The 15,530-nt window shown below is 31.0% G+C and overlaps 1 protein-coding gene across 1 annotated transcript in view; it reads left to right on the top strand.

The window, feature by feature from the left end:
• The first annotated feature begins 319 nt into the window (after positions 1-319).
• The window catches only part of LOC123660267 (frizzled-10-like), a 34,600-nt gene continuing 19,389 nt past the window's right edge, over positions 320-15,530 (top strand). The window contains exon 1 of the mRNA XM_045595360.1: positions 320-496. Coding sequence (XP_045451316.1) covers positions 320-496 — 177 coding nt within the window. The remainder of the gene's footprint in view (positions 497-15,530) is intronic.

Below are 15,530 nucleotides of genomic sequence, written 5' to 3'. Positions count from 1 at the left end.
GCGTTGAGCTGCACGAATTAGGCACCTTTCTTTTTTTTTCTACTTCGTAATGCCGCGTTCATACGTTCGGAGTTTTATCGAAACATATGCACGTTTAGAACGCACCGGTCGACCGGTTCCATGCCTTCGCCTTTGAGCCGAGCCGCTTCGAAATTCGAATCAGTCCGCTCCGAACTCTGATCGAGGACAGATGTGTCACCACTTAAAACAAAAACAACTTGCTAACTTTATACGATAGTGTTGTGTTTTTATGACTGAATAGTTTTAATATGACAGAGAATATATACAGTATATTATATTTATTATTTGTGAAGCAATAATGGCTCGGCTTCTATGTGTTTTTCTCCTGGTTTGGATGGTGGCTGCTCACCAGGAGGAGACTGAAGATGGGAAGTGCGAGAGGATCAAGCTGACTCAGTGTCAGGATTTGGGTTACAACTGGACGGCCATGCCCAATCTCATGGGACACAGAGATCAGAAGGAAGCTGAGGAAGCGGTGAGTTTATTTCATTATTTGTAAAAAAAAATAACACAAAAATATTTACTATTAATTAAATTCATTATTAATAATAATTAAATATACGATTGTCAAGAATAAATACAGAGTGTGTAGTTTTTCAGTGTAGGTAATTGAATTTTGGATAGTATTCGCTAAACGACTCTATGTAGAGACAGCTGTGAAACCTTAAGAGTACTTTTATTTTACTTTATTTTCTAATAGTCTTATTACTTTCAGTATAAAACATGTTTCTATAATACTAACTATAAATATAATAATGTCATCGTTAAGACTCATTATACTTATCCGAAAACCTAATGTTAACGTTTTAGCAACTTTTCGATATTGGTTATTATTTTCCTATACAGAAACTAACTTGACATTGTCCAGAATTGTTGATAGTTATTAATATTATAACAAATATATGTCCTTATATAGAAACTATAAAAAAGAAGAAAATAATTCACCAAACATCTATTATGTAAAAAATACTAAAGAACAAGTAATAGAGTCATTAGCTAATACAATCATTATTTAAGCTTAGACATAAGTTACGTTAGGCTTATGTTAGGAATTAAGCAAATAAATTGATTTTGAAAAACGTTTTTATCTACATAACGTAATTCATATTCGGGGTATGTTTGTAATCTTTTTACGATAGGGGCGGCCAATTTATTGCAAAGGGTGGAGCGACACATGAATAGATTTTTACGACCTGTTAATACAAACGGTTACAAGTATCGAGGGAGTGTCTTTGCTACCCAGTGCTTTGCAGCTTTGATTTATGAAAATGTAGTTGATACTTTATATGGACGAGGCCTGCAAAAAAAATTTTTTTTTGGCATCGTATTCTCGTATTTAAGATAAATCTGTTTTCACGTGAGAATTGGATATCAATAATTGATTAGTAACTTTAATAGCGGATATTTTAATTAGTCAATGCATCGCATGCTCTTATCTTTAGTTTAATATTATTAATATTTATAAATTAATCTCAATTAAAATTCGCACTCGTTAATTTTATTTCGTATGTCATAATTTTTTGCAGTCTCGCTTTTTTTTTGGAATAAATTAAATTATAATTGAAGTTTAAAAGCGCCGCTTTGTTTGACCGTACTACCGACATCTGAGACTGGTAATAAGCGTTTTCGCATTTATAAACATTTTTCACGTTATACTGCGCATGTGGCGCGCCGTGAACATCAAAGGATTGTTTTTGTTCGTGATGTCTTAGCATAAAGTTTACACCGCGAGTTTCGTTCAGAGAATCATAAACAAAACAGCGAAGTGAATATATATTTTATTATTCTGAATAAACCGTGTGTAGTGTAGGTGTTTTTACAGCTGGGAACTGACCTCTTGGACTATTATGAAGTAGACTGAAGGTTTTTTCGCCACCTTACTCTACTTAATGTGTATACAGTGTGGCTATGGTACTAAAGAATATAGCCACCCCCTCTCTTCCCGTGGGTGTCGTAAGAGGCGACTAAGGGATAACACAGTTCCGCTACCACCTTGGAACTTAAAAAGCCGACCGGTGGCTGGATAACCATCCAACTACTGGCTTTGAAATACACAGGCCAAAGACGGGCAGCAGCGTCTTCGGTGCGACAAAGCCAGTACTGCGGTCACCAACTCGCCTGCTCAGCGTGGTGACTATGGGCATAACACATGAGTTCACGTTATTTTTGGCGTAAACTTGTGGAGGCCTATGTGCAGCAGTGGACTGTATAGGCTGTAATGATATTCTACTTAATATTGTCTATGCACATGTTTCTCGAGAAAAAAACATTTAAGTTTCAATTAATATTTTCTTTTACTTTTCATAAATTTAAAATACGAATTAAAATGTAAAAAAGAGTGTGCTTTGGACCACACGACTGAAGTGAAACTTCTTTAGGTCCATTTAACTTACATCTCCTTCTCAAATTCCGTTCGCCTTGCCCGATTACACTTCTCGTAACGCTCTCGTCACACATTCTCCAGCTTATTCTCCAATTCAAGCGTGCGTAAAGAACTTTTACATCTCTCATGTTCGGTAAGTACGTTCTTATTACCTCCAAATCGGGCTTGTAGGTGACTAATTAGCGCTCTAGGGTGATAATGTAGCTAGAAAAGCTCTAGGGCGGTAAGTAATTTAAAAAAAAAACACTTCTTTCTTTCAAAAAGTTCGCGTACATCTAACCATCATACTGGCAATAGACATCATGCATTCAACCCAATGACCAAAGAGGTCGCTTTGCTATTTAGCCTTGTCTTCGTGTGAGTATAATAGTCATCAATTTTAAATATCAAACGGCGAAGCTCATTTTCGATCTTGAAAAAAAAAAATTAAAAAGTTCTTTACTTGATTCTTTTTAATGATAACATGTTTTATTCTCGTAATGCCGGTTTTTTTCTACTTACCTCACAATCGAGATGTAAAGCAGAATAGTTAGCTCGTGTGTAAGCATCAATTGCATCCTCGAAATATAGGCGCACGAGCGCACTCGGGCTGCAATTGATGCCTTACAACCCTTGGCTACTAATCTACTATTACTTCGAAAACACTGAAAACTCTGGTCTGTATTGAAACTCGCTACCGAAGAATCAATTATAAATATGTTCCATTCAATGAATTAGCGTCATCTCGGCTCGCATAAATAATAAACTAAGATATTTATTACGTTTGTTTGCGATATATGTTTAAAAATATGACATAAATAGCATTTATGGCGGCGTTTTAAGTACAAACGGAACACTTTAATAGAATCAAACTGAGTTATATGACAACTTAATGACTCAGCTTTTGCATAATTATTTGCTGTAACTTTAAGATTATAATTGAATGAAAACTTAACATTAAATCACATCAATACATACCTTAACAAATAAATTAAATATATATTATTCTAATGCGTTAATTTAAATATGTGCTTATTTTTTAGTTATAACACTTTTAAACTATGTATCTTTCGCTCCAATTACCTGCAACTTTAAGACATCATATTATAAATGTATTATATATTTTTTGTATTCGAAATGACAAAAACAGCAATTTTATTAATAATGACCACACAGGTCATTTTACACTGCTCGCTGGTCTAATCATCATTACGAGGCCGGCCGTCTCTTTTAAGTGACCGCGCCGACTGGTTCGCGAACAGCCGAACAGGAATAAGGGCTTAAATGTCGATCCAATAACGTTTAATAGAACGTTTAAAAACATTAATTATTTTTTATGAATTTACCTTTTAAGAATAAAATATCCGAATTAGCTGGAATTTTTGTAATTAAAAGATGAATTTACGATCATATGAGACGATTTAAATGTTTTTTTTTTTTGTTGATGGAGATTGATATTAAATTGATTATGATTAAGTAGTTTTTGTTAAATAATTTATGGATTTTATTTTTATTTTTATCATATCAGGTTATACCTATTTCTATTATATTTTGTAATACTAATTAAAGTTACTCTTTTTATTATGTTTGTGTTTTTAAACGAAAGGCAAAAATTCAAATTAAATATAATTGACTATATGAACATTAAGATAAGAGACGTCGGGATGGAACTGTGTTATGTTAATTTTATTTTAATTATTTTTACAAAATTAAAACTAGATTGGTCGTGTCATCGCTCTTGATATTAACTAAATTATTTTAAATTTTACTTAGATATAATTATACTACTTAATTTAAATTATTTAATTTAAGACGTTTCATATTACGCGAGTTAACATTTAAAGTAACTTTACTGCACAGATGGAATATAGCATTTTAGCAAGAGTTAGACGCTCTCGTGACTTCACTCGTGTTATGGTATTTGTCATAGATAGAGCTTTCAAGTTCTGCTACAAATAACGTCATGTTTTATAGAATATTACGTACTTAAATCAACTGTGACTTATCCTGAGAAACATCCATTCAAACAAATTGTCAAATTTAATAATATTTGTTACGGTAAGAGCGTGAATGGAGTTTTTTCAGACATATGCTTTTAAGTATCTTAAATTCTTAATAAAAAATATTTCATCTTGGTTAAAGGATATACTCGTAGTGATGTTTAATAATCTACATACAATATGATATAAGAACATATTGGTACATTCAAAATTCAAAGAATTAAAAACAAGCACGCATATACGATATATTTGATGACATTTTCAACGGTATCAATTAACTACTAAGCAAACTTAAGCAAATGATTATTTGTAATTCTTTGTAGATACAAACGTAGGGTAGTTAGTTACGTTTCAAGTACTCGATGTACGCAAGTTAATCATGTGTGTGTAAACTACTGCTGTTTCATAAACTATTGATAGCGGTATATTTAACGCGGCCGAGCATTTATTTTTATTTATATTCCTTATCGGACTTAAGTGTCGATGTATATCGCTAATGCCAGATAACACTACCATCAGAGGCGCCGAAAGATACACATATAAAAGATAAACCCGCGGCCGGTTCAATTTCGCTAAGCTCGACCATTACACGTGACGCTACATGGTATTTCACTTTACTAGCTGTTGCTTACGAAATCATTAATCTATTGATTCTATTATGTTTTCTGTTGGTGATAAGATTACTTATATTGTTATTAATTCATATAATTTAAGCGCGGTTGTTAAGGAGAACCGTCTGTAATGAACTGGGTTCTGGGTAAAAAGTCATACAGGCAAAGGTGATCCACACAGAACAACCGTCGTGGCGTCACGGTAGAATGCGAAAGCTATCCCATGGCGCCCCATTAAGACGATGAGGGCACCGCTGGCTTTTAATAGAAGTTCTGGGTTAACAGAATTGAGGGCTCTAGTTGCTAAAAATATTGAAAATAATTATATGACTTGAGTAGACTTATTTAATATTAAATACGCAGCCTCCTAACCTCCTATTTTTTTGAGAATAAAAAAAATCAAAATGATCACGTATTCAAACCTTGCCATAATTTAAGGGCTAAAGATTCATCTTGTGCAGCCAATAAAGATAAATCGTAACATCGTAAACAAGCACATACTTCCGAATAAATTCCAAAATATGTTATGCTATTTGTAAATTAATTTTAACCATTTTTATTTAATTCTAAAATTGGTTTAATCTATAGATATCAAGTGGCGTTTTAGGGCATCCTCCATGGCTTTTTAAATCAAGGGCGTCAAGGGCGTCAAGCATACTCTTGTTTCTTAGGTCTCGTTAAAAAAAAGTTGTTACTACTTTTGTAGAAGACAGATTTACGAATTAGGCTTTTACAAAAGATAATTCGGTTTATAAATAAGAGGAAACATTGTAACATTATCTACCATTATTTGTGCGTTGGAAACACGTTTAAAAATATTATTATCTGTCAAAAACTTCATAGTTTTATACAATTATTTAAATTAATTAAATAACCAATTAGAGAACTCTGTTATCTTTATCCCGTAAAAAGGTTTCAAAGTATTTCCTTACTGATGCTTGTAAAAAAACTCGATATGTTTTTAAAACGCGTTCATTTTATATTCGTCAATAACCCATTTCCAAGGAATATGTAATTGTAACAACCGGTATTTTAATTTAATTTTTTCTACTATGAAATAACGACATGCAAATATATGTAATGCGATTATCGCTCGTGCTATGACTAATCGTGTATATATATATTTATTTTTTGTTTACGTTTACGAGTATATACTAAAGAAAAACTACTGCTTCAGTGATTGGAGTACACGTGATCCAACAGCATAGGATATCACTGCCAAGCTCTCAAGGGCTAAAAAAATCTAGGCACTCTAGCTAGAGTCGAGTATATCTATACCGTATATATATAATCTTTACTTTTTTTTCTAGAATGTAGTTTTTTGTCGTTCGTTGTGTTTGTAAACTTATAGCGAAGGCCAAGTTTAAGTATTTTTTAACACAGGACCTGTTCCCTGACTTATGAATTATTTTCATTTTATGTAGGTATGAGATATTTGTATTCGGCTATGAATTTAAAATTTGTAGTTGCCTATTTTACCTCCTGATGTTAATCTATTCGTAACTTATGTACAGGATAATCTTATCAACAAACGATGGAACAGGCCCTAACACTATGGTTTATATTCAAAGCGGTATATGTATTATATTGGCCTTTTTAGTTCTTTATATTTCGGTCCATGAGGCTTGCTCTGCTGTTAATCATTTGGAGAACATCTCTATTTAGGTACTATTGCAACAATTATGACATATAACCTTGCATATAAATCAAGATTGTTTCGTGATTATTCTTCGTAATACCAGTAATTCTTATCATTCGAAACCGTTCTTAGTAAATCGAAATAAAATGTCAATAAAACAGTCAGCGGTTAATTTCCCTTTAAGTATCGTAATACACGACTCATATCAGCAGTATACTTGATACCGTTGCGGATGTAACACGTTTCTTTGATATTGTATGTCATATAAATTTATGATTATATGTGTAAATATGATCGGGAGAGTGTGTGTTCATTGAAGTATCACTCAGGAAACATATAAAATTAGACTTTGTCATACGTCTTCACAACTTATATTCGTAATTATATATAGGTAGTAACTATATTTTATTTGGGGAATATAAACTGTTTTATTTTTTGGATTAGCATAGTAAAATATAAATAAATTGAGTCTCTGTAAAATGAAGTATGGAGTTTAATTGATTTCGTAACTTTTTTTTACGTAATTTGACATATAGGTAAAAAGCAGCCATAACATGTCACAATTAAATATAAATTAAAAAAAAAAGAAATGTATATCAAATATATTAATAATATATTTTGAGAATTACATCAACTTCAAGTTTTAGTTTAATTTCATTCTAAAGGAACACAGATAATATAAATTTAGTAAAATTATCAACTGATACTAAAATAAAAAATAAAAAAATAATAATTTTTTATAGATATTGATTTTTTTTATAGATAGCGAATCAAAAGCCGCTTTACTAAATATGTGTGCCTTTGTGTAATATAAATAACAAAATTAAGACCGACGTATATTTTTAAACGATGATAATGCAATTTATTGTCATGATAAAAACGCACTCTAAATAAAATGTTTAAGTTTTATTGCTTGTGATATAGTTGCTGTGACTAATTTTTTTACCGACTTTTTAAAAAGAGGAGTCTCTTTTACGCGTGTAACGTCTTCACTTTTTAGTGGTTGGACCGATATTTTGACGATTTAATGTTTTACGAAGGCTGGTGATTGTGGTATGGTCTCATTTAAATTTGAAAGAAATCTGATGAGTACTTTTGGACTTGTCCCTTAAAATAGTGTAATTAATTGACTATTTTTTCGACTACTTTGTATTACGAGTACTTGTTAATGTAAATCGAAGTCGGTTTCTTTCGTCAAACACAATTGTTCTTTTTAAATTTCACCTGTATTTATACTAATTTTATTCAATTTTCAATATTATTTTCAATTTTTAGTTCAGTTAATGTTTAGTGAAATGTAATATTTTCAAGAACAGTTAAATCTTTTTGCGAGCGGGATTTCAATTTGTTACCGTTGTTGAGATTTAGAACAACACGTTTTGTTGCCGCAACAACAAATTTTTAAATAACGATTACAAATAGGGTTGCTACACGTAAAAATTCTATTTTTTACACATTATTGATATTATTATTAGGTAATAGAATAATATACAAGTAAAAAACACCAATATTTATTAATTATAATGAAATTTATTTATAGATTTATTACTAAGCAAATGTAGCCAGTAATATAGTTATCGTTAGTAATGTATATGAATTTACGATTGAAAGTTAGTACAAATCGTATAAAGTACACTTATTTAATATTTCTTTAGTTCGAGATGGGAATAGATGGTAACAGATTTGTATCTTGAACGGATTTTAGATATTTATACTTTTGTTTATTCTTGATAGATAAGGTAGATCCACCATGGGACATTTATAGTCTGTGATATAGTACTACATAGTAATTACTAAAAAACGATTGAATTGAAAGATGATTAACAAATTAACCTACTTCATCATTATATAGTATAAAACAAAGTCGCTTCCATTGTCTATATGAAGATTTATAAGTATTATACATCCATAATATAATAGAGAAGCACTGATAGTTTTTGCAACCGTGAAGTCGAGGTGTGTCGCTAGTTTAAAATAATATAATTATGTAATTTTTTAAAAATAGCAACCCTAACTTATGCGTTAAAAATGTACTTAAAAAAAGTTATTTTATTTCCATTTCCGTAAGGTCTTATATCGTCTTTAGTTTTGTATAGAAAAAAAAATCGTGTAGTCGTCGTCGTAGTCGGCACAAAATTGAGTTTTATCTGAGATCGTAGAGTTAGTTGTGGGCTGGTCCATTCACGAAAGCTGATGAGGGTCAATGATCTGTAGATATCTATGTACTTATGGTTTTTTATAAATAATTAGTCAATTGAACTATGAATTTCTATCTGATTGTTTTCAATATCTTAATTAAAATTATCATTAACTGGCTAATATTCATCTATCACTTCCAAATTGAAGCGAATTTTGATCAATGATATAAAAAAAGAAAGACTACATAAGTAATAAACGCTATCAAAACTGTAAATGATATTTTAGAACGATATCTGTAGAACTTATGTCAGCTTATAATAGTTATTTGAACTCAGGTATACATTAAATTACTATCTTAAATAAAATAATGAAAATAATTACTAAATTTATTTAATAGTTTACATGTAAAAACACCCGAAAAGACTTGATTCCCAAACTTTGAACGCATTTTAATACTACTGATTGTAGCCCACAATAAAAAAAATATAATATATTTTTATTATTCTCATTGTTAAGTACCTTTTAACAAAACTTGTAATTATTTGTACATTTGAACTGTGTATGATAAGCAAAGTATAGAAACTAAACGCATAGTTTATTTTTAAACATTAGAACACTACTCGCTGCTAACTGTACATTAAATTAAATACAAATAATACAAAAAAGCAGTGAAATAAAAGTTTGAGAAACACTGTTTCTTGTTTACGTTTTGTCTCAAGCCCAAATGAATAGATTTGAACTAGACTTGTGACCTAATTACGAAGTTGCCTGGATTTGTCCTTTACTTCAACGAATATTAAAAAAAAATTCATAATTACAATACTAATACTAAAAATCCAGAGAAAATAGTTCATCTAACGATCTTTTTTTACCTAACGAGTTACCGCATACAGACAAACGATCTTTATAGCTTTATTACATCACTAGAAATACATTATTAAATGTTATAATTAAAGTTTTTGTCGTTTAAGATATGATCTTAAGTCTGTTTAATTACCCTTTGATTTTTATTTCGTTTTAATAGTTTCTTTACCGGGGAACATAAATGTAAAAAAAAAAATAAGTATAAAATTAATATTCAATGCCACACTTATCAATGTTTTATCACGCTATTTATATCGCAAAAATATTTTTTCTATTAATGGAATTAAGCCTTTATTACCCGACAAAAGTCTCATGGAATTTCAATGTATTGATTTTTGTCAAAATACTAATTGAATCCGTATCCGCTAAACTTTCGCTTCGATTTTTGACGTGACAACGTCACTGCGGTTTGGCGGATATGTTCCTAACTATGAGTAACGATCGCTATCAGGTATTTATGATAAAAGCCGGGACCGACGCGACGGCTTAACGTGCCCTCCGAGGCACGGTGGGGAGACCCACAAGGATAGACATCCAAATCGGAAAGAACTATTTGTACAAATCAAATATCAATCCCGAGCGGGAATCGAACCCGCAAACCGTCGGTGTTTTAGGCGACTACTAGCACCACTACACCAGAACGGTTGTTTCAATTACGCTCAAAGATAAATAAATATTATATTCATTTGCTATTCATATACTCGTAATCATATCGGTAATTTTAACTGAGAACCGCATAGCCTCTAATGAACTTACTAAAGTTATTAAATACAAAATAAATAAGGTCAAATATTCAGGTCATACAATAAGCAAGCACTAGGCCACAGCTGTTTCCTTCTAAACATTACAGTTTACTGTTATGACGAACAGATGTAACTTTATGTATATCTAGAATTTATATAAAGACTAGCTTTTACCTGCAGCTTCACTCGCAATGAATTTTTTTTTTAATAATTAATAGAGTTAAGTAATAAAGTTAATTCAAATACCTCCAAGAATATGTGAATAAAGTTTCATAATGATCGGTTAAGTATGTAGTTTTCGCGTGAAAGCGTAACAAAGAAATACATACACACACAACCACACACACACACAGACACACATCAGCCTATCGCAGTCCACTACTGGACAAAGACCTTCACAACTTCGCGCCAAAAATGGCGTGAACTAATTTGTTTTGCCCATAGTCACCACGCTGGGTAGGTGGGTTGGTGACCGCAGAGCTGGCCGCCTTCGGCCTGTGTATTTCAAAGTCAGCAGTTGGATGGCTATCCCGCCATCGTGCATCGCTCGGCTTTTTAAATTCCAAGGTGGTAGTGGAACTGTGTTATCCCTTAGTCGTCTATTACGACACCCACGGGAAGAGAGGGGGTGGCTATATTCTTTGATGCCGTAACCACACAAACAGTAATAGGTCTGTAAAACTAAATTTATGCGTTATTTATTTGTGTCAACAGAAAATAGGGCTGACTTTTTCAGATCAATTACAGAATCATTCGAGTATGCTCGGTAGATCTATACTGAAATTTATTTATAGATTTATTACTAATCGGTCGGCTTTTTAAGTTCCAAGGTGGTAGTGGAACTGTATTATCCCTTAGTCGCCTCTTACGACACCCACGGGAAGAGAGGAGGTGGCTATATTCTTTGTTTTCGTAACCATACAGCTATAATATGTTCACATTTATAATATTATTAGGGGTATAAATAGTTGTGACAGAGTATTTTGAAATCGCTCGTACGATTTACGCTTGAGATAATCTTCAAATACGCCGCACTTTTATGTCGATGCTAAACAGTAAATAAAATAAAAAGAAGATCACTTTGAGATAAGTACGTAATTGTTATTGTTATATTTTTATTAATGTTATGAAATTCAAATGGTTATATTATTATATTATGTCATTTATATTATGTAATAGTAATATAGGTATTTTGAAAGACCTCAATTTTAAATAAAATCTGAAATCTAGTTTCGAAACAACATTTTAAATTTTTTCTAACGAAAAATCTGCAAAATCATTACATTATGTAGTTTACAGTTAGAATTATTAATACATTACAGTTATTCAACTATTTTCTCAATATTGTTATTTCTTGCACTGTGTCCCCCGCTATATGACACTCTCTCTCATGACCATTGGTTGACTGGAAGAGATCTCTTCTAGGGATAAGTCCACCTTTGCCATCAACTATATATGTAATTTTCTGTATATTCTGTTCTTAAGTGCAATAAAGTATATATATTATTTTTCATTTATGTCGTAATAGATATTTTAATTTTATTTTAGTCTGCAAAAGATATGTCAATATGTCAACTCATGTGGGCTTATGTGCATGAAGTGCTGTCGGGAGGAGGTAAATGTAAAAGGAAAGAAATGGAATCTATCTTCTCTTTGAAAGCAGTATTATTTAGTTGTGATCTTCTGTAACTTCTAGGTACTTACCCAGTCGGGCTGCTCCAGATTCACTTTTTTTATAACATACTAGCCGACCCGTGTCTTTCGTTGAGCGTTAATTATTTTTGTGATGCAAATATATAGTAAAATTTTCATCTCGCTCGCACATCTCCGACTTGATTTACATAGACTATTACTTTTCACTGAATTTTTTGTTCAATAACAATAAAATATAGCCTATATTACTCCTGAATAGCGTAGCTTTCTGTTAGTGAAAGAATTTTCAGGATAGGATCAGTATTTGCGAAGATTACCCCCTACATACAAACAAAGTTAAAAACTTTACCTCTTTATAATTTTAGTACAGATAGACTTCTTCTGCTGTCAGAATATAAATACCAAATCTTTATTAATCTGTCATACTTCTCGACAATGAATTAAATAAATATTCTATTATATGAGTTATCAAATGTAACTAAAACAATTCAAGGTACAAACAATAAAAAAAAAAAATGTTTTTGGTAGGTACTATGATTTTGCTCTGTACACGTACGGACAGGCATGCCTCTAATTAATGTGCTTCAATGACGATACGACATAGTTACGTTTATCGATACAATTAATTGAAACGATGATATCGATGGTCGATATCGATAAAGCACGTATCTAATAATACGCTTATACTATTTTATTTAATCAAAATGTAATGATTATTTATTGTATTCGATATTATTGATTTGATAAACATCTTCGAGACTTAAAATTACAAATAAATTATCTATTAATAAAATTAATTAAATATTTTCTGAATAAAACTTCACACATATATATATATATTAGTTTTATGTAATTAATCTATTTTAGATAAAAAAATGTTTTTTCTAATAATGTTTTTAAAAAAAGTATCTATCGATTACATTGATATCTGATTTCACATATATTTTTAATCTATAAATATAATCAACAGCAAACATCACATCGGTAAAATTAATTTAATTATTGTAGCATTTTATTAAAACGAATCTAGAAATTTTATACAAAATAATAGATTTAATTAAAATAATTTTTTTAATTCATATAACAAAACCGAAAATTGTATAAATTTAATTGCAACATCAATTATAATTGTGGTTAAAAACAAAAATATTAAGAATGTTTTTATGTTCCACACGTTTCTGAATGCATCCATTATTCCATTATCTAAGGAGTTAGAATCGCTCCTGCGTATTTTTTACACTTCATACCTTTTGTATACCATTATAAGAATATTTAATGAAACAACTTTTTTCGGATTTTATCGCGGTTTATTATTAACTTTTGATTCCCGACGTTTCGGATACTTTACAGCAACCATGGTCACGGGAGGACGGGGGTCACAGTGACGGTCAGAAATGAGTAAAATTCGCGTAACCATTATAAGAATAAAAAATTTCTTAAGAAAAAATAATTTATGAATGCAATTAGCATTTAAATATTCTTCACTTACTACATAATAATAAATTAAGTCGAAAACAGTCGTTCATATTTATTATAATAACTATTACCATAACACTACAAATCTTTTAGAATTTTGACAAGTAATTAAATACGTAGACAAAAAAAAAATGCCATAAAACGTATATATCGTTTTACTTTGCACAAATTATAATACAATTTTCTACTCTTTTACGCAAAACTCGTATTAATATTTGTAAAAAATGAAGTTGTTTATATGCCGCAATAAAATAATAAACGAAAGATAATTCGGTAATAAGCTTTTGGTCGGTCCCTTTGTATTAGAAGGTAGAGGTGTTATTTTCAGTACCCTATTATTAGGACAGGTACGAGATAACGTACAAAAGGCCATTGTGGCGTTTTTAAAAAAAAGGTTGTAGATAAAAAAATGTGTTATGATATTTTACAAATCTTTGTTAATCTCCTGGTAAGTAAATTATTTTTAAGAGTTAGGTTTGTGCTAGTCTGTTACATAGATGAAGCTTGCTTGATTATTAAATATAAGCAAATTATATTAATATTAATACTTTAAAAAATACAAAAACGTTGAACAATGAAATTTTTTAACCAAACATTCAAATTTTTATAGTAAATTTTAAACGAGATTATTTTATGATTTATGTTACTATTGTGATATACCTACATTGAGTATAACAAAAGCATTTCGAAAACATCAATAACGTCTCCCTTCCTGCTCTCGCGCACGTAAAAGTATAACTTCAAATAAATTCCCGACGAATTCGGTCCTAGCCCGCGGCGCCTGTGCAGACGAAACGGCAAAAAGGACCCAGAGAAGCTACAAATTGCCCGTCTAATTACGGCAGGTAGGCGGACGGACAAAGACGGTGTTTTTTTATTGAAAAAAGCGCTAAGTTATTTAAAAACTGGTTTTAACAACCATAAAATACACCGACATGCTCGCTGGTACACGAATTAAAGTCGTTCAAATTAATATTAAGCTATTCTGGTGTGTATAGGTGTTAGGTGATGCCATATCGGGGAATCGTATTCGGTTTTTTGCAATGTAATTACACATCAGGTGTGTCTTTTTGCATAACGTAATTATCCCCTTTCTATCTCGAGTCGTTTCTGTATCGAGTCGTTGTCTAACGGAAAATAAATTCATTACAGTACTAGACGTGACTAAAATTGTAATAGACGAAGTTTCAAATGTTTCTTATTAGAGATATACTTAACATAGGCTACATAGGCTAGTATTTGATATTTATAACGATCGTAACAATAAAATACTTTGTGCAAATTAAATTTTTAGTATTTTATGTTTCCGAGTCGGCTTACGGTAATGCTATAAACGTTATCACGTCGATCTAAAGTCGATTGTCATTTAGAAATAAAAAATCAAAAGAATAAACCATTTGTAACGAGTCCGTTAAAATACATGTTTATATACTTTGTAGGATAATTGCAATGATACTCGTATGTTATAAAGTCTCGGTAGGGGGGGGGGGGGATGGAGCGGCGCGATCAAAGGCGATACCGCCCGATGCGCGCGCGCAGTTTTTATTTTATCTGCGGTCCAACGACCCGATGTTGTATGGCGATTACGTTTTTGCATTGTTGAGAGTCAGTGTATTTTATTATTTCTTATATCTAACCTTTATCGACGTATGGATTAAATATATATGTAAACGTGTGCAGTTAAATTTTTTTTTAGATGACTGTAATTTTTAAAGAATTCTAGTAAAGATAAAAGTTATAAATTTCATGGTTCTGTTTACTCTAGAGAAGAAGAAGAATGTAGCGTTCTTAACATTATTGTTTGTAAATATTTAAGAATTCACACGAGTGTTATGAAAGACCCAATTATATTTTTAATATTATTTATTTTAAATACCTACGCTAATTTAAACGGAATGAAAATTCACAGACATTTTTTTGTTTTAAAATAATTTATTACTAAGTTTTATAACTAAGTTTTTTTCAGAATACATACGTTTAAGTTTTTACATAAAAACTATTTTGTGAAAACGTTTTCAAGTT

This window comes from Melitaea cinxia, chromosome 15 (genome assembly GCF_905220565.1).
Source record: "Melitaea cinxia chromosome 15, ilMelCinx1.1, whole genome shotgun sequence".
Lineage (NCBI taxonomy): Eukaryota > Metazoa > Arthropoda > Insecta > Lepidoptera > Nymphalidae > Melitaea > Melitaea cinxia.
Note: the sequence above shows the minus strand (reverse complement) of the source record. Positions and strands in the feature narration are given on the sequence as shown.